We start from the raw sequence: 22,571 nt of genomic DNA on the forward strand, positions 1-22,571 counted from the left end.
AACAGCATTGCTGAATGTTCATCCATTCATCGCTGCACATCAAGCAACTGGGGCAGATCCAGTAGCAGGAGTGTTCAGTGCTTGCCAATTCTGGTACATCAGCACTAACTAGTAGCTGAATCATGCTTGCCTTGCCTGAGCAGGCACTCATTGAAGACAAACATACACACACAGAGTTGTTTATTGAATCATCTTTCCTCCACATTTTAACAGCTAACAAGGGATTTGAAAACATAAGTCAATAGCAAGGCATTCAAGGTGCAGCTGAATCCTCCTTCCCCTTACTCCTTCATCTCCAAGATTCTCCCAAATCATGGAAAAATGCCCTTTTCCAGGGATACCCCTGCAACATGACTACAGGATGGAGCTCATGCATAAGGCCTCCTGTAAACAGATTTTATCCTATCATGCACAGCTTTGCAAAGCTTTGAAATACCATCCTAGAAGCTCTTGGGATTTCTCGCAGTGTGAGCTAATGGTCTCTGACTACCAAAGAGCTGAGGGGAGGGGGCAGAGCAAAGCAGGGTCTCATTTTGGTAAGATGCTGTGTGTCCCTCACCTCAGCTTGCTACCCAAAGCCTTTGGTACATGACTCTCATGTTGAGGATGGATGAAAGATACTGGGCGCCACCATCCAATCCATGAGACGACAGGGCAGGAGTAATACTGAGACCTGCCAGTGCATGGAGTGCCGCACCAGCCCTCAAGGACCAAAACTTAACAGTTTCAGCATTTCAACAATGTGCGTGTTATCACAGAAAGGAGAAAGCCCTTTTACTGCCCTCACTCTGGCAGCCTACTACAGGTAAGTGGGGTCTGTCTCCTCTGCAAGTCTTCCTAATGGCTCGGAGTAGTAGAATTGGTGCCTATCCTCTTAGAGGATAAATGAAAAAGCATGATCCTCAAAGCTTTTCATCATAGCACCTCAAACTCTTAAATGCTTCAAAGACTGCATTATAGAGGGGTACACAAAAGAACTAGAAAATCCCATGGAGTCCAGTCTGATCTCTGCGACTATATATTGCGTGACTACCCCTTTGACAGCACTATACTACCTGATCTGATTTTGACTCTTTGCAATGACTGGATGTGAACAAGCTGCTTGGCTGCTGTGAAGATGCTGTGCATGATGGAGTGAGGGGGTGTTTCAGTGAAAGGTAGGTCTCAATTTGTCCTACAGTGCCTGCTAATCTTACAAGCACAGATTAAAAGCAGTTTTGAAATGTTTGGACTAAAGCACTATTGCTGGCCCTGCTGGAAACAAAAGCACCTTGTAATCATGCCACAAACTGAGAAGTTTTATAACAAGCCCTCTCCTTTACCAATCTCCCACTATAAATCCAAGAATGGGGATCTCCACCCTTACTAAAATGAACAAAGCTGTAGATCCGGGTTTAAAAGGTAAGAGGGATCTAATTACACTTTACAAGCCACCTGCAGATCTTGAGTAAACTACTATTTAATTGAATAATTCTTCTGAAATTTTCTTTAAAGAAAAAAAGATACTGACTCATTATGGTTTCTTTGATCCTTTCCAACACATGCAGCTAAATGAAGAAAGCAGTTTTCCCTCCCTGGGTCCTCCCCTATTTGTTCCCCACAGTGTCAGCCTGCTCCAGCAGGCAGTCCCCGCTTCTGCCATGACACTGCCTATCCCGCTCACAATCTCTTTTAAAAGAGATGCAGCAATTCTGATTAAACAACACCAGCACTACCAATGAGGTAAGTCTACTGTCATGGGTGGGTAAGCCAAAACGATTTCTAATGCCTGCTCATGCACAGCAAAGAACTACCATGTCAAGACACTGCTTGCGACTCCCCCGGCCTCTACCAGCATTTTGGGAAAGGGTTGACTCCTAGTGCATCCTGCTCTAGCCACATCCACTCAGCAATCCCAGTCACACTTAATGTTCCCAAAAATCCTTTTATGCTGGAGTATCTCTTTCTCAAAAGACCTCCTACTTATATGATCATTTAAATGTTCTTCTGCGAGAAGCAGTATCTACACTGCCTCTACCATGCTTGTGAGCTATGGAGGAAAAGAAAATACTAGTTTAATAATGCACTAAGGTGATGATAGCAAAACCGAAGCTACAGCTTTCCATAACATTAGAGTTGCTATATTAAGCTTTTAATACTGCAAGAGATTAACAGTGACAGATTCTGTTGTAGACTAGCAAAAGCTATTGCAATTCTTGCAACTTTCACATTAATCACATTTAAACATGCTGCTAACAGATGGGCATCATGGAGCGCTAGGTCTCTCACAAGCCAATACTAACAAAAAGCATGTCTAGAAGATCTTGTGGCTTCTGCAGTTCAGAGAGATTGTATATGCAAGTGCTTTGTTATTGTTTTTATTGTACATCATCTATGATTACCAGAAAAGCTCAAGTTAAATAGATGGCAGACTTCAGCATACCTGAGTGGGAAGGGAAAGGGAGGGGGACACAAAGGATCAAAACAAGACCACCCACACAAAGTTCCTCTAAGTCCATGTTTCACATGCATGGTCATGATTCTTCCACTACACAGGGAAAACCTTAGATTCTGCACTGTAAGTATTCCTCTGACACTACTACCCTCAAACTTTTCCCAAAGCCCAGACGCAAGCCCAAGCTGTGACAAATAAGCTGCCAGACAGCAGCCTGGCTGGACAGAGAATGACAATCTGCCCTCCCCTTTTGTTAGTGCAGATGTCAAGCTCAAGCGGCCCTTTCTGACTGAGGCTGGGAGAGCACCTGAAGAGAACCATAGCATTTGCACTCAGCAGCCAGATAGAATGTATCAGACACTTATTAAACTTCTCAGCAACTTTTTTTTAATTAGACCAAGTCCCAAGGTACAGCCTCATCTTTACATGACTGTAATTAACAAGGACACATTGTCTGTAATGTAAGAAGGCTCAATTTCTATGAGCCAGGGCTTGAAAGAAAGATCAGTAACTGCAAACTTATCCCAAACAGAGGTTAGTCCTCACAAGAAAAGTGCTGCAGTTCTCTGCAACAAGAATTCCTGCTTGTTGAAGGAGGGTGGGAAAACCCCACCTGAAGGTACCACCTTCGTCAGGAAGACCCACACGGTACCTGGAAGCATTTGCCTATGAAGGTCAGAAGTACTCTTACAACCAAAAGAATTCTATGATTCTATAAAAGACCTTTAAGATCATTGAGCCCAACTGTCAACCTGCCAAGTCTGACTCTAAACTGTGTCCTTAAGAACCTCATCTACATGCCTTTTAAACACCTCCAGAAAGAGTCTCAGCCCCCCAAATTGCTTTTTGTTTACAAAGCAGGTCTGTGTACGTGGGTACCTGTACAGTATGTATCACCACACAACCCAGCTGGTCCTCACTGCTTGTGTGATGTCACCTCTGAGAAGAAGGGATGGGCTGTCACCTTGCCACAGGGCAGAGGAACAGAGGCCTGCAGAACCTGTGGTGGTATCCACTTCACACCATGACATTTGCAGAAGTTAAGGGATTCATACAATCACATGATCCAGAAACTTTCTCTGCTCAACAGTGAGAGACAGGTTCACCTTCGAATGGGATGGATGGTCCCAAAGTTTAGACTGGTAAAACCCGGTGATCTGAATCCCACTAACAACCTTTGCCCAAGCCCCCCTAAGAAGTCAGCAGATTAATCCACACCCCATAAGCACTAATATTTTACCTCCTGGGCCCTCCTCCTCGTCAGCTTCAACCTGCAAATCTGAACATCCTCAACCCATTCAGGAGAGGGACTCAGCACCTGGATGGGTCTGAGTCTCCTCTACAGATCTACCAGCCATTTACAGATAGCAGCTGAGTCCACATAAAAGCTACCTGCTGTGTTTTCTCATAAAAGAAATGGTGCACACATGGCCCACTGGCAGAAAAACAAACAGAAAAAATACTGTAATTCCCGTGCCACTTTCCAAACCATCAAGAGGCCAGACGCCCTGTGGGGCTGGACCCGGGCAGGGTTGCCTCTGAAGGGGGTGAGGTGTCGCAGCTACAGCCCAGCAGGAGTTTCTTCCACACTCCCTGATACAGAGTAGTTGCTCAGGACGGAAAAGATAAACTCCTGTGTGGACAGTTAGATGGTAATTCAATATTTAAGTGAACACCTATACTGTAAGGCTTATTCCAAAAGCTCCAGTGGTATCAGAAACATTTGACAGGCTCCATCCTGGCCAAGCACAGCTGCCTATACACAAGTTTACCGCATTACTTAGCCTGTAGCACCCTGCTCTAACACACTCCATTGTGCCCATAAGGCACACAAAGGAATTCAGTGCTGCTCCACAATGGGGAACTTCCCTGGCATTGAAAAAGGAGACTCTGGTATCTGAATATCCTCCTGAGGTGGCTCTTCTCACAGCTGCTCCAAGGAAAACATGTACTTTCTTTCTCTCTCTCTATTTTTTTTCTTTTTGGTAACCATCTCACCACTACACATACACACCATCCACAGCAAAAGAGAAAAATGACTATCCTATCTATGATGTTTCTTCAGCAGAACTGGAGAGTGAAGCAGAAGATGGTACTTAGGGACCGGAAGAAAAATAATCTCCTTTTGATGCAGATCGTTCAAGACAAATCTGATCCTCAGATTCAGGCCCACTGGACATACAGACCAGAAATTATTTTAAACAAGCTGTGTTGTGTAGTACAGCTACAGGTGGGAGAGATACAATTCACTTGCTATAAATGGCATATGAAAGCAGGAAGGAAAAAGGCTGCAGGATAGCAGACAGGCTTCTGATGTGGTTTCCTGGTCAGTATGAACCAGGTTCCTCAGACCCCAAACTCACAGTCAGAGCTGCAGAGCTACATTCCAGTGCCCACAATGTGCTTGGCCAGGACTGCACTGCCATGGGGCTACCAGGGAGTGGGGTTTCACGTGGCACTCACAACTGACCCCACAACTCCAAAACACAGCAGGAAAAAGGTTGTACAGATTTGAAAGAAATATTCGGATGGGCTTCTGTAAGCCCTACAAGGTTGTAAATTGTTCCTGTAGTACTATCAGGACACAAAATAGTATAGAGAGGTCTGCCTTATACAGATGAAAGATATTGTTGGTATATAATTTAACATCCTCATATCCAAGGAATATGATCTGAAAGGAAAAACAATAACTACTTTGACACAGCAGATGTATCTCGGATGAAGAAATATCGAAGTATTGGCCAAAGTTTGACTCAGTCAGCTCCAGTCCTCAATACTAGAGCACTTAATTATGCCATCCAGAATTTAGCTCCAGGGCTCTGTCCATCTGGCTCATGCCACTAAAATCAAGAAGCTACAGAAGAGTAGACTGCAGCAAACAAGGTCAGTATGTGCCAGCTTATGTAGAGACATATTTAACAAGCCCAAGGTTGGACTGCCTCAAAAGGAAACGAAGGCAGGGGAGACATCTCTTTGCAATAATAAATACAACACATTCTTTCAGTGAATCTGCAAACTACACTATAGACTTGCATCACTTTATCTTTCACTTACCCATCTGTTCTCTTGGAAGAATTGATTTAATGAATTTGGCTGAGGTTTTCTACGTTTTTATTTTATTTTTCAACACTGCCTTTAAAATCGCAGCAACAATTCGTTCAAAAGCAAAGGCTTTATTCTTTTAAGTCCTACCAAACTGCATAATTCCCACATCCCCAAGCAAGATGTACCTCACTTCTGGGGCAGCATCGCCCATCCAGTAGAAGAGCTTCCCTCAATACCATCACAACCTCCCAAGTCCAAAGTAATCTTCCACTGTAAGAGGGACAGGAAAAGAAGTGAACTCAACCAAAAGATGCTTTTGGATGAAGACACAAAGTCAAAACAAGGAAAGAACAAGAGACATCAATTACCTTCTATTTTCCTCTTTTTTAATGAGAAGAGTAATACAGAATATTTTCTTCCTTGTTTAACCAGGTTGCTGTTAATGTAGCTGTAAAATTCTCCACTTTATTAAGCTTTTATAACCTCACTTGCCAATATTATCTTGTCCAGTTTTCCCACTGGTCTTCCTCCTTTATCTAGCTATGTGCTTATGTATATAGATATATAAAAAGGTTTTTCTAGTGACACACAGAATTTTAAGGAAGAAGACGCTATCCGAGCCTCTTCTGTTTCAACTGTTCTTTATAAAGGTCTGCACAAAATTGGACACACTCATTTATTTTACGGTAACAGAACCCTGTAGTCTCACAGTGAAAGGTGCTGCTTATCAGGTCAGATCCACAACCAAGTGAGAAACAAAATTCCAGAAAGCAAAAAAAGAATCACCCCAAGCTGTGATACTTTGCAGCTCCCTCTCATTTCCTTTAACAAATTGCTGTTCTGCTGGTTTCTTCAGTACACCACTTAGGAACAAGCAGATAAATGAAAAATACTTCTAATCTACATTAATAATTTGTGTTAAGTTCCACTTGGACAATTTCAAAAATGAATAGCCACATTATAGCTGCCGAAGGGAGCTGTAACCCATTCACTCATTTACAGACCCAGCACTCCTCAAACAGGGGTGCTCATTTCCGTATCGTCCCTATAGGCAGATGATTTTATCATTGTATCTGATCTAGAATTGCCCTGTAAATTCTGCATATATTGACAGAGGTGTCTAAAAAGTCTGACAGTGCAAGCTGAGCAAACACCCAGGGTTGTACTTTAAACGGGTGGCCAAGTATCAAGGAGAACTCTGAGCACAGGACCAGCCTGCTTCGGCCTCTCTCCTCCTCCTCTGCCAGACACAAGCAGCCAGCTTCATCTGCAGCCAACCCATGGTCACAGCTGCCTTACCACAGCCCTGCTGCTTCGCTGTGCAGGCTGCACAGCTGGCCAATAACATATATATTGCTGCCAGGGTAGTCCCATGCCCCAGGTGGTGGCCCAGCCCCACACCCCTGCCCTGGGCATGTCAGCTGGTCCAGGAGTGAGCAAGAATGAAACTGGAGACATCCGCATGCAGACTAGCATTGCTTTGCCATTTGGGTTTGAAAAAGGGACAGCGCTTGTGGGCTCTGAGCAGCGACTCACACCAGCGAATAGCTATGGAGAATTAACAGCAAAAGTTCAGGTGAACCTTCTAGTCTACTTCAGGGGGATTTTGCCCAGGACACAGCTTATCCAACCTCTGCCTGGGCACCAAGGCTAAATCAAGCCTGTGGCAACTGTAACCGAGGACAAAAAATATTGCTGAAGTCAGGAAGTAGTGATACTTATTTTAGTCCATTAGCAGAGTAATGACAAGATGATTGCCACAAAATATATTTCAGCTAGAGTGCAATTTGAAAGTAAAGGAACTTAAATCAGTGATTTTAATGTGCTAGGCACAATGAATGCATTTACAACATCTATTAAAAGCAGGTGATGTTTGGGGAGGGTTAATTAAATCTTAGCAGGTTATCAGTAGTTTATTAACTGAACAAGACAGCATCACATTAAAGATAATCAATGGAGAATAAACCACAGTCATAAAAATTAATACTGTTCTTTCTCACAATGAGGGGGGTTTGCCATTGCGACAGAGGTAAAAGTGTAGCTGCATCCCCTGCGAAACCATCACAAAGAGGAGTGAAGGATAGGATGGCCCAAAAGGAAAGTCATTCGAGGCATACATTTCAAAAAAAAAAAAAGATTAAAATTGAAAAGAAATAATCACTAATTCTAGAGGGGAAAGAGGAATACGAACAAGCAGTTTTGCAAGCAGCGGAACTAATGAGGCCTGTTTTTTTCCAGATTTTATGTCATGCAAAGGACTGATTTTTCACATTGAAGAAAATGTGAGCTCCAACTGGAGCACTTTTTTTTTATAGGGTTGAAACATTTATATAGGATTCTTTCCCTGGTGGATTTTCTACTGTCTAATAAAGAACAAGCCCTTCTTTCAAATGCAGCTGGAATAGTCTGTTCTCTCCTTTACCTGGCAGCCTCTTTTATGATTTTTACACTGTGGCAATGTAGTTGAAATCATACCTGAATAAAAGACATAAAATTTCTGAATGACTGGTATCAAATACACAAGTGTAACCACCACCTCCCCTGCTATAAACACACAGAGTGTGCTATTCCTTAATGCTTGTTTCGATAAGAAACCAGGCTAAAAATGGTGTTGTCAGAATAATCCATCCTATGGGAAAAATTTAACTTTGGCATGCTGTGTGCAAGGCTTCAGGCATCATGCAGCAGAGACCAAGCCTTGAGGTTCCTGCTGCAATACTTACGATAGCAGAACAGAGTCAATATGGAATGGGAGGTGATATCTCTTCAGCATGCTGAGATAGGAGCCTCTGCGATGATGTTAACTGCTGGGATACAGGAAGGCCAGAGGAGCTGTGTTTAGCACAGCTCAAAGCAGCAGAAACTGTGCTGTGCAGCCAGAAGAGGTTTTTGGATAAGTATAAGAAATTCACCTTCCCAAAACCCAAAAAGGTTAAAAAAAAATAAAAATGCTTGCATTCAAAACTTGGACTGTGCAGAGCTATGTAGCTTCCAGCGTACGCAAAAGTCAGTGTTCAGTCCATGTCATATGGTTTTCTTTTTAAGAAATAAATTCTTATCTATTTCTTGACTATCCTCCTGTACACAACACTTCACCAGAAACTGCTTCGCTAAAGAAAAGAACATGCCTCTGCCAAGAACTGGCCCTCTTCTTCCTGCAAGTAAATAAACAAACCTTGCAGGGAAAAAATTGGAGCTGGTTGGTACCTGCTCTTTGGAGCCACTCTGATTTGTGTGGTATGTATTTAATCATAATTAATCTCTCATTTCACTTAAAATCTAATTGCCCTTTATCACGTCTCACTAAATACTGAATGCAGAATAACATGTATACCATTTTAGAAAAAGTTTGCCTCTGAGCATCAAAGTGAGTTACTGCTGCCTATCCTGAGCTTCATCATCAATAAGATCTGACTTCTGCAATCATGGGCTGTCACAGACCACCTGAAGAGAACAACCATTATATAAACCTTTTTGGAAAATATTTAAAAAAAAAAAAAAGGCAGGCAAAATTGAGCAGGCACAGATAACCCAGTTGTGCCTTCAAAAAACTTTGAGAAGGCAGGGGGAAAAGCTGTAGAGGCCTGAAGAAGCTATGCATATTTATAGCACAAACACACTGCCCTATGCTCATTCTCCTTAATCACATGCACACGCTAGCAAGACGGCTCCTCTGAACTTTCTCAGGGACTCAGTCTGAGTGGCTATAGTTCAAATTCCAACTGCCTTGGCAGCTGAAAAGAAAGAGAAAACCACGGTGGCTTTGTAAGAATTACAGTGATCCTATTAAAAAAAAAATATGTCATTCTCTGCTGGGACTTAACGTGGCAGTGCCACGCAGCACTCATTGAGTCTAGCGGCATTTCAAGCGCACAGCTCCTGGTGTAATTAAACCACAGGCTTAATTAAGTTCCCATCACTATTGCTTTCTTCCTGCCTTCAGCCAAGAAGGTATAAGAAAAGATTGTCCAATACAGATACTGCAATTTAAAGTCTTGAGTTAAGAACACAGTGGGTGTATATCTACTATAAAATCTACCCTAAAAACATGCCAGTTGTTAAACTAAGCAGTGCATTTGAAGCAGTTACATATAATGAGAATGTAAATGGAAAGTATTCTAGGGAGATATTTCAGCTAAAAACAGCACACGCTGTATGCTATCTTTTATTTTAATCATGCTCTAAGCCCTGCCTTTTTGAACTTTTTATAAATTCTGCTATCTCCCTTTGCAGTTACTTACATATTGGTATATAAATTCAAAGACGAGAAGCAATTAGGAATGAAGCAAAGACTCCCTCTCTTGATGCTAATACATCAAAGAAAGTGAAAAAACCTTCCCCCCGCATACACACTGAGTAACACAGAGAGTTTCTGCTCTTCACAGCCTAATAGCTCAAGTAGTTCCAATCGAGAGTCTGATGTCAGCCTCCGATTACATGGAGATATCAAGTAATTGGAAAGACCAGCTTTTGAAAATCCTAGCTCCCTGACTCAGAAGACCACACAGCCCTGCAACAATGCTTTTAAAATGCATGTGTGTATTATTCACATCAGCTGGTCATACTTTTTCTCCCCACTATGGGCATCGTAACATTGCTTTTAAGAGTTCCCTGGGGGTCTCTGCTTGATTTGGGTACAACATATCTAGGCACGTGTGAAGGAAATATATCAGATTATGGGCTTTTTTAAACAGCCAGTGCTCCCCTACACTCCATCTCTTTTGCTATCCAGTTTGGAGAGAGGAAGAGCCAGGTGCTGCCTTTAAAGAGCCACGCCGAAGAACTCTGCCTTTGCTAGAATGGACAAGGAAAGGTTGGGACCAGCTTAGGTCAGGCAGCAGTAAGGGCCAGCTGCCTCTCTTTTCTCCCCACCTTTGCATATCTCTGCCAGACCAGCCACAATCTGATCCTTGAAACTGAAGCCACAGAGCAAACAGGTAAACCTACACCAGGATGTCAGTAAGACCTGATTCTGCTGATCCAGAAGAGCAGTTGAGCGGCACCATCGCACTGGGTATTTCTATTTGCTTCCTGAAAGTCCTTCCCTCAGTCCAAGAACATTTGAAAACTACGCAAGAGTGTTTTGGAAACACTCCAGGTCTTTAATCTTTCATAAAGGGAAACTACCATCTTTAATGCATCTGAATCAACAGGTGAATGACTTCCGCATGCCCTCAGTAAGTTTTCAGAGTCCGCTTATTTCTTAATCTCCACATCTCTCGTGTATCAGCAGGAGAACTAACCAAAAGTAGAAATTACTCCATTGATTTCACTGGAACACTCAACTTCTGTTTTTGTATGAACACATACATCAAATTACAAAGGTTTTTAAATAGAAGCATGGAGTTTTAAATGGGCTGTTGGATATATTTGTTAAACCATCAGATCCATAGTAAGTCTAAGTCTCTTACGGGCCTGATTCTATCTTCTCTGCAATTTTACTCCTGCGTAAAGAAGACCTCATTGATCCTAAATGAGTTAAGCCATCTCCACCAGGATTTCTAATAAACCCACTGGAGACCCTTGCTTGGCTCTGGAGTATGAGCAAGGAAGAAGTTCCACTAATGATTATGATGAGATTACACAGCTATATAGCTGCAGTGGGATGGGAATTCAGCTTTGAATATGTTTGGATATCAGGCCTCTTGACTGGCAGGCTCTCCATCTAGCAACAAAATGCCCAATCAGTTCAAACCTGTTACATCAGTTTAAGTACTAGTCATGGGATGAAAAGCAAGGCACTATAGAATGGCAAAGGCCTTCTATACTATTAAGATACCAATGCAAGGCCAAGTAAATGAGATTCAGCAAAATTTCTGAAGATTTACATCTATATAACAGGGAGTGGCTTCAGAGGAAAATCACAGCTGTCTGCTATTCATCTGTTATCAGGCTGTGTCAGATAAAGGCCACTGAGTCTACCTGAGCACTGGGCTCTCAGAGCCTTTCACCAAAAGTCTCCCTGACCTCTGCAGGACAAAGGATTTTACACACTGCTTTTATCTGCAAAGAGGCTGGAGTCTGCTTTCCACAAGCTAACGTGACTGAAGATGACAACTTCCAAAGCATCACACCCCTGCTAAAGCCACCTGACAAATTCCTTCCTGATACCCTCTATCACATACTAAATGGATAAGAAAAAAATACCTCAGGCCCAGGCTCTGAATGGTCCTGTTCTTGTGTAGAGGTCTTCTTTTGCTATTCTGTAAACAAAGATAAGGAATCTTTCTCCAAAGTGACTGTACTCTTATCTAATGGTGCTCCAGCTAATGTTGCAGTAAGTTATGGGATCCTTACATGAGCAGGTTTTTCTTCCTCTGTTCCTTTGTTGTTCTGACATCAGTAAAGGTAAGCAAGAAAGTGGATGCTTTGGCCTCCTGCTCCTTTTGACTCTGCTAACTTGCCATCAACGCTCTGCATTTAGAAGAAGCTGAGCTCTGATGAAGTTCTCCAACTTTCCCACACCCACAACTTGGGTTATTTGCATTCAAGAGCAAACTACAGTCAAGTGCACCAGAGAGGCGAGTTCTCTAACATGAACAAGTGCACAGCAACTAGCACAGCCCCCCCAAAAACACACCTAGCAAGTAAAGCCAAAAGCCTTTCTTCCTTTTCCAAAATGACAAGTGAAGAGGATGTGTCATTCCATTTGGGCAGGTGCAGGACACAAAGACGAAGGTGATGGATTACTGCATCCAGCATACAACTGCCTTTCTTCTGGTTTTATTCTGCACTCAACAAGGCTTTGCGAATTAATAGGATTTCAATGTACAAAGCAAGCTCTGAATACATCTTTTGCCTAATGTCCCCTGGCTTACATTAGTGTGTACCTCTAAAACTCTAACTACACTTACACTTAGATATGCTCATACACTATAAAGCACTATAATACAGAATTAAAGGAAGCTAGAAATCTGTTCTGATTTGTCTCCAGCAGTATTCAAAATATTTTTATGTGAATATATCCAACCCATGGAAGTCTACAGTTGTGCCTCAGTGCAACAGAAAATCCATACAATGAGTATGGAACTTTAAATTCTCGAGGATTTTGTGAAGCTGGGATAAAGTGCTCACTTATCTACTCAACTTCCACTTGTTTCTTTTTTCTTTCAATATGGCACTGATACTCCCAAGGTCTTATGTACCTGCCTGAAGATCTCTGCTCACCAACAGCCTGGGATGGCCTTACAATGCAGCTGTATCCTGACATGGAAACATTAAGGTTTCTACATTCCATTTCAGCAGGGATTGAGCCTTCAGCATACTAAGTAAAGAAGGAGAGACACTATCTGATGAGCTTTGGGTCCAACATATTTTTTTGTAAAAATGGTAGGATTGTGGCAGAAGACACACAAAAATCTTACAATGGATTAAACATTTCCCTGTGGTGCTCAAAACCCAAACAGAAGAGCGTGAAAAGAAAAAAAAAAAAAAAAGCACCACCACACACCACTCCCTAAATCTCTAAACCAGACAAAATCAAAACAAAACCACCTAAAAAGTAGGATGAAAGAGACTAAAAGCAAAAGTGAAACTAGCCAAGCTGTTCTCAGTAACATACATCAAACAAACAGAATAAATTAATGCAGAGCTTAAAATGATAACGAACCTGTTCACAGCTGTCTTTTTTATCTCAATACTGACACTTTAGGAAAGAAGAGAAACCTACAGGGGAACTCATTGCAGAGATCTGGGGGCCTCCAAAGAGCCGAGTAACCTGGGAGATCCCCACACTTCTGAGCGGCTGTATCACTGACTGCAAGCACGGAGGAAAATCAGGAATGGAAAAGTGGAGCAACGAAGATACAGCAGGCAACCTCTGGAAACGAAAGAGCGTTTAGAAGACTGGCTACTGGTAACACATTGATGCTTTCAGAAAAAAAAAAAAAAAAGCCTGGAATGTGTGGAATTCTCCGGGATGCCAGGGTGCAAAGACGATCTCATTAAATAGGGCTTTCAAAATCTGCTGCCTGGTCATTGCCGATTATTCAGAAAGCAAGATGGCTTACATCACCAGTTTCTGAAAAGTACAATATTCCACTTAGACTGCCAGATCTGTAGTCCCCTAGACTGAGAAATCATCTTTCCAAATAATAACAGAGGCACCGAGACCCAAGTCTACACACAAATCCAGCACTTCTCCTACACTTCTGTATTACCAAGATAATCAAGCATCTAATAATAAAACTGGGCAGTACCACACTGCTCAGTTCTCCTGCAGGCAATAAGCAAACCCTAAGCAACTGCCAGACTGACAACAATCATGTTATTCCCACATGGCTCTGCTTTAGAAGCAGACCCTGGAGCTGCTCATGATGAAAAGCAGTAAAGTACTTGGAGTGGCAGAAGGGCAAAGTAGTTAGTTTAGGAGCTGAGTAGGAAAACATTTCTCACCCTTGTTTCTCTTCCAGTCAGAGGGTGGGGAAGGATTCATATTTGCAAGATGCTAGCTGGCCAGAGGCTTATGAGAAAGATGAAAGGACAAGCAGCATCTGGGAAGGCAGAGGCGAGAGACCTTGAGTTTTTGAAGATGACCTGCTTGTGACTGCCCGGAATCAATCCTTCATTGTGCCTAACAAGATTTTTCGAATCACGCTTTCTGAACAGTGCCAAAAACAAAAGAGCAACACATAGGTAAATATCCTCACCAGTAGCTCAGCAGAGGAGCTTAAGTACTTTCGTGAAGCAAAGCATACAGTGTCTTGCAAATGTACACCACTTCAATAGCAACAGAGTTGAGAATGTTAATGCCTCATGAAAATTACAGCAGTAATGATAAGCATTACTGGAAAAATGTAATTTTTAATTAATTTCAATTTTCTGTTAATATTCCCTGAGCCCAACATAGATGTTTTATTCTAATGCAACAATATGTAACTTTCAATATAAAATACAACATGCTAAACTGTACAGTAAGCTATTTTCAAGAAAGCTCCTTTCCTGTTCCCCTTCCCCTCGGTATCATCTCTGCGATTGTCAAGGAATAGCATTCAGACCAAGGAATGGAGGTAGGGACACCTTACTAACCACTGGCTCCAGTAGTTCCTGAGATGGCATTAGCCCATTATTTCCTTTTCCTCACCCAGCCTGTGCCTTCACAAGGGAATCTCAGAATCCAGCTGCCTTATGAGGCACAGAGAAAAAGGCCTTCCAATGTCACAGCTCAGTATCTAGGGCATGTCTGGTAGCATTATTCTCAAATCACTGTGCTGCACTTGGTGTTAGAACATCAAGAATGTCTCACTGTGGCAAGGTAGCCTAGTAGTTTTAAACTGAGTCCTTAAAAAGCATGTTCTTGGGCTGCACTGTTGTGGACCTAGCATACTGTACACAGTGTCTCGGTCAATGTGCCACGCTGCCCAGCACCTCCAGATTCCTGATATGTAACAAGCTCTATGTGACCATTTCAGTCATGCCATGGGTGCAGTGGCTGCATACCGGCCACCAATTCGTTCCTTGTAGTGCAAGTCCAAAACTCCAGCCAGTTCTGAGTTATTCTCAGACGTGTCATTTGGGCTGGACAGCCAAAAGACAGCCCAGAGGCCACCTCATCATGCTGATGTTTGCCAGAGGAGGTAGAAGTCAGTACGCCTTAATGTGATGCTGGTAAGCTCCTGGGCAGACCTGTGACCACCTGGAATTGTTCTTTGGTTTCAAAAGAACAACTGGGTGCAGTGCTTTGAGTGCAACACCGTCAGGAGTTAATTTTGTAGGCACCTCATGCTTAAAACAAACATTAGCATGGTCTTGCTGAAAGTAATAATAAAGGAGAAGGTGTCAGCCCATAAAGGAGAAAGCATGCTATGATTATATAGTACAGCGAGGATGGGCAGTTTACTGCTATGCAGTTTTATCTGGCCCTTGGAACAGTGAGCAGTCTGGAGGCCAAAGGGAGGTGTTGCTGTGGACATGTATGGATTTGGGGGATGTGAGGAGATGTGCAGAATGGTGCTGTTCAGGTCCAGGTCTCAGCTGAGACATTCAGACATAGAGCTATGTAAATGCAGCTGTGCTGGTCCAACACTGGATGGGGAATAAACGCAGCCGGAGCATGCAAAGAAGTTGTCTGCTCAGACACATTGGGTCGGTATGGAGATTTTAAAGCACATAATGCACAGCGCTGCATGGAGAGAAGTGATGAGGACTGGGCGATGTGCCTTTAAGTAGCTGTGTAGCTGGAAGAGAGACACACGCCTATGGGAGGATGGATAGTGGCAAAGCCCAGCACTGTGGAGGAGCCCTTGGCTGGCCAGACCGAGGGACATCCACAGCTCTATCAGTGCCACTCTGCTGTACATTATACAGGAGAGAGGAGGAACAGCAGGCAGACACGGAGAAGATCATGATCAAAAGTCTCTCCCATCCTAAAGAAAGAAGGATTTAAAAGAAAACAGAAGAGCACCAAAGGAGCGGATTCTGCATTTATCATCACCGGGGGAAAGCCAGACTCTCTAATTAAGTGCATGACATAATTGTGCTGCAGTATCAAGGTTTTGCACTGTGATTTGAAAACACGCTGATTTTGCACAATCCAGAAAGAAAAAAAGCCATACAGATTAGAAAGGCTAAGCTCTGCTCTCACTTACATTAGTGTATACCCACAGTTAGTTACTCAGCTCAAAAGACTTACAGATGAGAACGTGATACAAGGAGTTTCATTTCCTCAGACAGTTCCCTCACTACATTGGCCAAGCTTGCTTCTCACCGCAGTTTCCAATCACAGCCCAGCACTCTGCTCTGATTGCACGCTCGTCCTGAAATCATGGAAAGCCTCCCTCGGTCTGATCTACGGTTGATGTGTATTAATATATCACCAGCAAAGTCACTCTATAGCTGCAGAAGATCTAGTTTAAATACTGCTGAATATTTAGGCTTGATTCTGTTAATCAGTATAGCTTCACTGATCCTAAAAGGGTTACTTATATTTCCACATCCCTCCAAAGAGGAGAAAACCCAGAGCACATTTTTTTAAATGGCACATTCATTAAAAACACCTACAAGAGGGAATGTTCTCATCTACCCCAGTGTAAACTTACTTCACTGTGCTTAGTGAAGGTACTCGAGATCTAGAGGGGAACAGCAGAAGGCAAAAACTAAGCCAAACTCCTCCTGGAAGCTATCACTTTTCCTAAACCAGATATTAAGAGAACAGGATCGACACCAACCTCTGTTATTCTAGAATTCCAATCCACAGCCCTACCTATAAAAAAAATACATATTCGCAAGCGCTCAGGAAACATATGCACCAGTCAGAGTACAAAATCATTACAATGCTGTGAACAGGAGACATATTCAGCAGAAATCAGCAGCTGTTAGGACTACGGAGCCTGTCACCGCTGTTACAGTTCGAGTGAAGAAGAAGCAGGATTCAAGCACTTACTGCTCATAACACAAATCGCATATTGCCTTCATCTTTTTCTTCCCTCCCCTCTCCGCCCCCCCGCCGGCTCTTCAGGGCCACTCTTTAAACAGAAAGAAGTCATTAACCAAACTTCCTTATTTTATGGCCGTGAAAGTTGGTTAACGACGAAGCAGCTTTATTATTTCTACTTAAGAGCTTAAAATTTCGATCAGGAAGTCAGAAGGGGACAACAAACCCATCCGGGAAGAGAGACAGGCAGGTAAAGGGAGAAAACCCACAGATGCCCGGGGACGGGGGATCATGTCTATCCCCAACATCCTCCCGGTCGCCACAGACCCCGGCCTCCTTCACAGCCAAACCCTCGGCTGCAGAAGATGCGCCCCGAGAGCCTCGCCAGGCAGCTCCTTACGTAAGGCACAAACCACTGACATCATCCCTCCTGCCGGCATCACCGCGGCGCCCACCGACCCGACCCGCGTTCCCCCGGCACAGCACGGTCCCTTCCCACCCTGCCGCCGGGGCTCCTTTCCCACCGGCTCCTACCCCAAACTTTGCACGGCGGGTTACCGGGGTGTGGCTTCCCCCGCCGGGCGCCCCGGTCCGGCCCATCCCGCGGTACTTACGCACTGCCTCCTGCTTGGGGTCGAGGCCGCGCACAGCGCCCTGGAGACCGGCGATGCGACCGTGCAGCGCCCGGACGCGGCGGTGGGTGCCTTGGATGTCAGCCTCGACCTCCTGGAAGAGGGTGCAGGCATGCCGGGCCACGTCGGAGAGCTGCCGGAGGATCCGCGAAAGGGCCACGTTGCTGACCGAGCAGAGGTCCAGCACCATCAGCACCGCCGCCGCCTCCCTCTCCCCGCCGCCGGCCGCCTCCGAGCCCTCACCCGCCGTTCCCGGCTCCTCCGGCGGCGGGTCCCGCAGCGGCGGCTCCGCGCCCCAGCTCTCCTCCAGCACGGAGGCGGCGGGTTGCCGCCGGCACAGCCGCTGCGGCTCCACGGTCCGCTTGGCGAAGGGCATGGCTGAACCCTCGGCCGGGGCTCTCCCGGGCTCCCGCGGGCACTAGCGGGGATCGCTGCCCTCCTCCTCCTCCTCCTCAGCGCCGCCGCTCCTTGCCCCACCGCCGTCACTCGCGGGCAGCTGCCGGCGGGCACCTCATCGCGTCGCTCTCCCACCCCGCGGGGCTCCTGGGCTGCGGAGCGGCCGCCGCGCCGCCCAGCATCCGCCGCTGCCGCTGCTGCTGCTGCCGCTGCCGCCGCGGGCAGCCGGGGCGCATCCGCGCCGCCTCGCTCGCTCGCACGCCGTCCCGCTCCGGCGGCGGGTGTGAAGGGGCGGCCCGAAAACCCGGAGAGAGGAATCCCGCGGCCGCGAGGAGGAGCGATCCGCGGAACCTCCCGCCCGGGAGAGAGAGCGGTGGGGCGGGGGCCGGGGACCGGGGCGGTGCTGAGCGGCCGCCTCCGCGGGGAGGCGCTGCAGAGTCCGCCGCGCCGCACCGGCCGGGGAGCCGCGGCCCCGGGCTGCGGGGAGGCCCCGGGGGACCCTGGCAGGATGGGGCCACTGCTTTGGGCAGACCTCGGCCCGGCCGGGGCGACTCTTTTCCTCTGCCTCCCCCGCTCTGCCCCAGCCCATCTCCCCTCCGGCGGGAGCACTGCTCAGGTGTAAAGAAGATGGAAAAGATGCAAAGAGGGGCAAAAGGAACCCAAATCAACAAGGCCCGACCACTGCAGGAGGCTGGTGCCTGGCCACCACTGTCACCTCTCAGGGCAGCGCAGTGGACACAGCACCCTCCAAAGCCAAGTGGATGCACTTAGGCACCCAGATTCTTAGAAAGTATTGACAAAATCTGGGTTCTAGTCAGACAAGGAGCACTGTTTCAGATGCAGGACAGCTGAGCTTGCTCACATGCAGTCCTGAAAACTGCACGTGCCTAATGAGCAGGCATGAAATCTGAACGTAAACTGTAAATTATTGGTGGTAAATACGCAGAGCAGATACCACAGAAAGAGCTACCGTAAAAGGAGAGCCAAGTGGCTGCAAATGCAGGCATTCCACAGCGAGGAAACATTAGCTTAAGTTTGCCCACTTGACCTTGACTTGTCATCCTTGCACACATGTGTTGCGATACAGTCTGTCATTACATGACCACACACAGTCAGCTTTCAATTACCTCTGATCAAATAATCTAAGTTGCAGATATTCGCGCTGGAGAGAGTGTTGCTTCCAACCTGGTGATAGACACACCCTGGGCTCTGTGGGCACAGCAACCTCCTCCTGGGACAAGCTTAGATCTGGAGGGTGGATATGGTTCCTTTTGTGGAGCTGGAAGTCTGAGCTGACAAATTTTGCGGGCCTCGTTGCTGGCGTTCTGGAATGGACAGTTCATGTGCCTCCATGCTATGCCTCTGGGAAGGGGAACACACCACCCCACAGAGCTAGAATGAGTCTTAACTCAAGTTTCTAACTTGACTTGAAATGTGCGGTCCTGGCCTTGTGCTCAGAGGGAGAGGAGGGCACAGAGCCTGCGCTGCCTACCCCAGTCTCAGTGCCACCGCTCCACACCTCCTGGAGAGGCTGAGGTTTGGGCCAGTGAGACTGGAGCAGGGACATGAGAACTGTCACAGATCCAGGGGCAGTGCTCCAGCAGCACTAGCAAGACTTCTTGGACCAGAGTGGAGCTGCTTTTAAAATCACTGGGGCATTTGTACTCCATACTCCTCAGTTTCTTCTGCAGCAGAGTGTCTTTTAGCCCTGGTAATGGAGCACAGACTGTACTGCTCTTCCCACCTGTGGCAGTCATGGCACATTATTTAAAAGCAACTGAAAGGTATTTTACTATTTCACTTGAGATTCATAAAGCAGGAGGGTGTGGTTAAGTTTTGATGCTACAGAAAGAGAGCAGGAGTTGTCCACACTGGTGGGGGATCAAGAGAAATGGACCACAAGAGTCAAACCTGTTGGAAACAATATTATAGCACTCATCAGGCAGGGGCGGGAACTGCCTCTAGGAAAGCATCTCAAACACTCGTCCTACCTCTCTCTTGGGCACCACACTGAGCCACTGGACTGGGCCATTCACAACAAGTAAAAGCTGCAAGAGGCAGGATTTTAGACTGTGCCTTACCACAGCCTCCTGTTTGCATGTAAAGTCTGACCAGCTCGGGTAGGACAGGAACTGTGCAGCTCTCTTCCTTCCCTTGAAAACTATACCTTGATTCTTGCAGGGTATCCCTATTCGTCCTCAGCAAAGCTACCAGGAGCCAACACTTGCTCTGCTTTTACTTTTCCCACTTTATTATTACTACTCCACATTACCATAGGCTCCATGGTCTCTCTCCATCCCAGTCTTGGAGAGGTGCAGCTCACCTTGAAGACACTACTAGTCCCATGAGAACCATGTGACTTCTGTATGTAGCAGCACGAAATGCACGCAGTGCAAGCCCACACATGAGTGGACTTGTTTAATGGAGGCAGGTCTTGCCAAGTCTGTGCATCTCCACCATACAGAGGATATCTTCATTTTAAAGGTCTCACTGCATTTTTGTCCTTCCCTCCATGAGTGCGGATGTTGCCATTTTTCTTAGTCTTTAATTGCAAACAGAACAGACTCCCTACATAGCTTCTACCAGGCAGGTAGACATGACATCTCAGTTTCCTTGGTCAGAATACAGGTGCCAGAGGGTCAGGCAATGCCTTGCCCCAGTCACACACCTACTGTATTTTTTCCATCAGTAACACTGGGTGGTGCAAAACCAAATACAGCAGCTTCTCAGCAGCCCATGGGATTGCTCTTGGTGTGTCGGTTCAACACCAGATACAGTAAGTGGGAACAGTCCCAAACGTTAAACTCAGCCTCACGGATGAGTGTCTGGAGGCTCTCTCTGTAGCTGAAGGAGAGGAAAAAAATTCCATGTGGGATTTTGCATGCTTAAAATTGGGCCTCAGCTCTGAAGTGCCCCTCAAAGGGGCCTGTCCCTACGCACTGACTGTAAGGGCAGCCCAGAGAGGATAACTTCCCTGGGCTGAAGTTAAACCTCGAGAGTATTCCCCAGGGTATTAATTTGTGAATGCGTCAGCCTTGACCAACCTTCCGCATCAGCAGATTTCAAGAAGCACTTACAGATCTCAGAGATTAAGACATGTCAGAAAATATATCACTCATGAGCAGAATATGTGAAACAGTTCCTTATGTACTTATTTATGGCAGGAAAAGCCTCCTACTGGACTGTACTTCTTTCTCACATGTGCATGAGCCTTGGTTGCCATAAATTTAGGTTGGGATGCTGCTGTGCATGGCATTGGCTCTCACCCATGGCAATGAAAGACTGCACAACAGTTTGCTTGAGAGACAAATAAAATATGGGTGGAACAGTGGGCAAAATTGTAGAAGACAGGTCCTGCTTGACCTCTCACCAGTGCTGCTGCTGGCAGGCACCTGGTCATAACCCACAACAGCTGCTGTGCAGGTTCCCAGCCCCACATCCCAGCTGTACTCATCCCCTGGCACGCATTTGCTGCTGATATCCTTGCTGAGGTAGGATTTTACAACACCACCAGCTAGGGGATATTCAGGCTGATGAAGACAGAGGGCAGGACCATTGGCAGATGAGAAGGAATCTGTTTTCCTGCTGCAGCAAGCCACAGGAAATGGGGAATTGGGATTAGGCAATCTCACCAAATTTGGGAGGGCTACTCTGGCCTGCTGCAGTATGTCTTGTTCTGCAGAGCCAGAAAGGGAGGAGAGGCTCATTAGTGCTGTAGGCTATTGTCATTTCCTCCTCTTCCCACAGCAGTCAGGAGGATGCCTTTAGGCATCATATTAATGAAGTTGTGGCCTTTTGACCATAATGACCATAATCTGTCATCACTGATGCTAGCTGCACCACCCCATCCACCCCCCTGCCCCAAACTATATCACTTATTTATTCTCAGCAAATATGTCACACACAGAACATTGCCAAACCTGTACCCACTTAGGCTAGCTAAAAGTATTCTTGTTCAGAAACTCTCTTCAAGGTTCAGCTGCAATTCTGCACTTAAACCTGACAGTGACACATTCATTGATCACACTAAGACCACAATAAACGTAAAAGCCCATAAGGCAGGAAAGTAGCACAGCCATGGCCATTGTTTGTGAGTCTGGACCTGCTCATTTCAGATTCTCAGCCCTGCCAGTTTGTTTCAGCAGGAACATGTTAAGACCATGTCCAAAACATGGGGCATTAAGATTTTAGCTGGGAAGTAGTTTTTCTGAAGAGGATGCCTGGGTTTGAATGGCTTAGTCAGGCAAAAGGCTGGTAATTCAGCTTTTGACAATACATACTATGTTTCCCAAAACACTTTTCTGTTTGGGACATGGAGTTAATTCCATCCTTCAATGTGATCTGGCCTTCTAGGGGAATACTGCTAATGTACTGAGGCACACATCTTCTTACTTCTAGTTCCGTATGAATTTATCAGCACAATCAGCTATACAAGTGTTGACAAAGCATGCAAGAGACCACAGGTCTCTTCAAGGAAATGTTGCATGAACACGTATGGATAGGTACAGGTTTGAGTACTGCCCATTCATCCCTGCCCCTGTGATCTCTCCCAATGCTCACAAATATGCCATTGCTGCCCCTTTGCCATCACCACTAACCCCGTGTGGCCTGAATTTTCTTTTTTCCTCTAGGCTTGGGCACCCTTTTTCCTCACTGCTCTTTGAAAAGGAGAATTTTAGGATTCTCAGTAGGG

General features: G+C 45.6%; 1 protein-coding gene across 2 annotated transcripts in view; it reads right to left on the bottom strand.

Annotated features, from left to right (window-relative positions):
• The window catches only part of NHS (NHS actin remodeling regulator), a 262,192-nt gene extending 244,048 nt beyond the window's left edge, over positions 1-18,144 (bottom strand). For both annotated transcript variants that reach the window (XM_071812648.1, XM_065857834.2), the window contains exon 1: positions 17,465-18,144. In XM_071812648.1, coding sequence (XP_071668749.1) covers positions 17,465-17,858 — 394 coding nt within the window. In that variant the 5' untranslated portion in view covers positions 17,859-18,144. The remainder of the gene's footprint in view (positions 1-17,464) is intronic.
• Between the last annotated feature and the right edge of the window lie 4,427 nt (positions 18,145-22,571).

This window comes from Patagioenas fasciata, chromosome 1 (genome assembly GCF_037038585.1).
Source record: "Patagioenas fasciata isolate bPatFas1 chromosome 1, bPatFas1.hap1, whole genome shotgun sequence".
NCBI lineage: Eukaryota > Metazoa > Chordata > Aves > Columbiformes > Columbidae > Patagioenas > Patagioenas fasciata.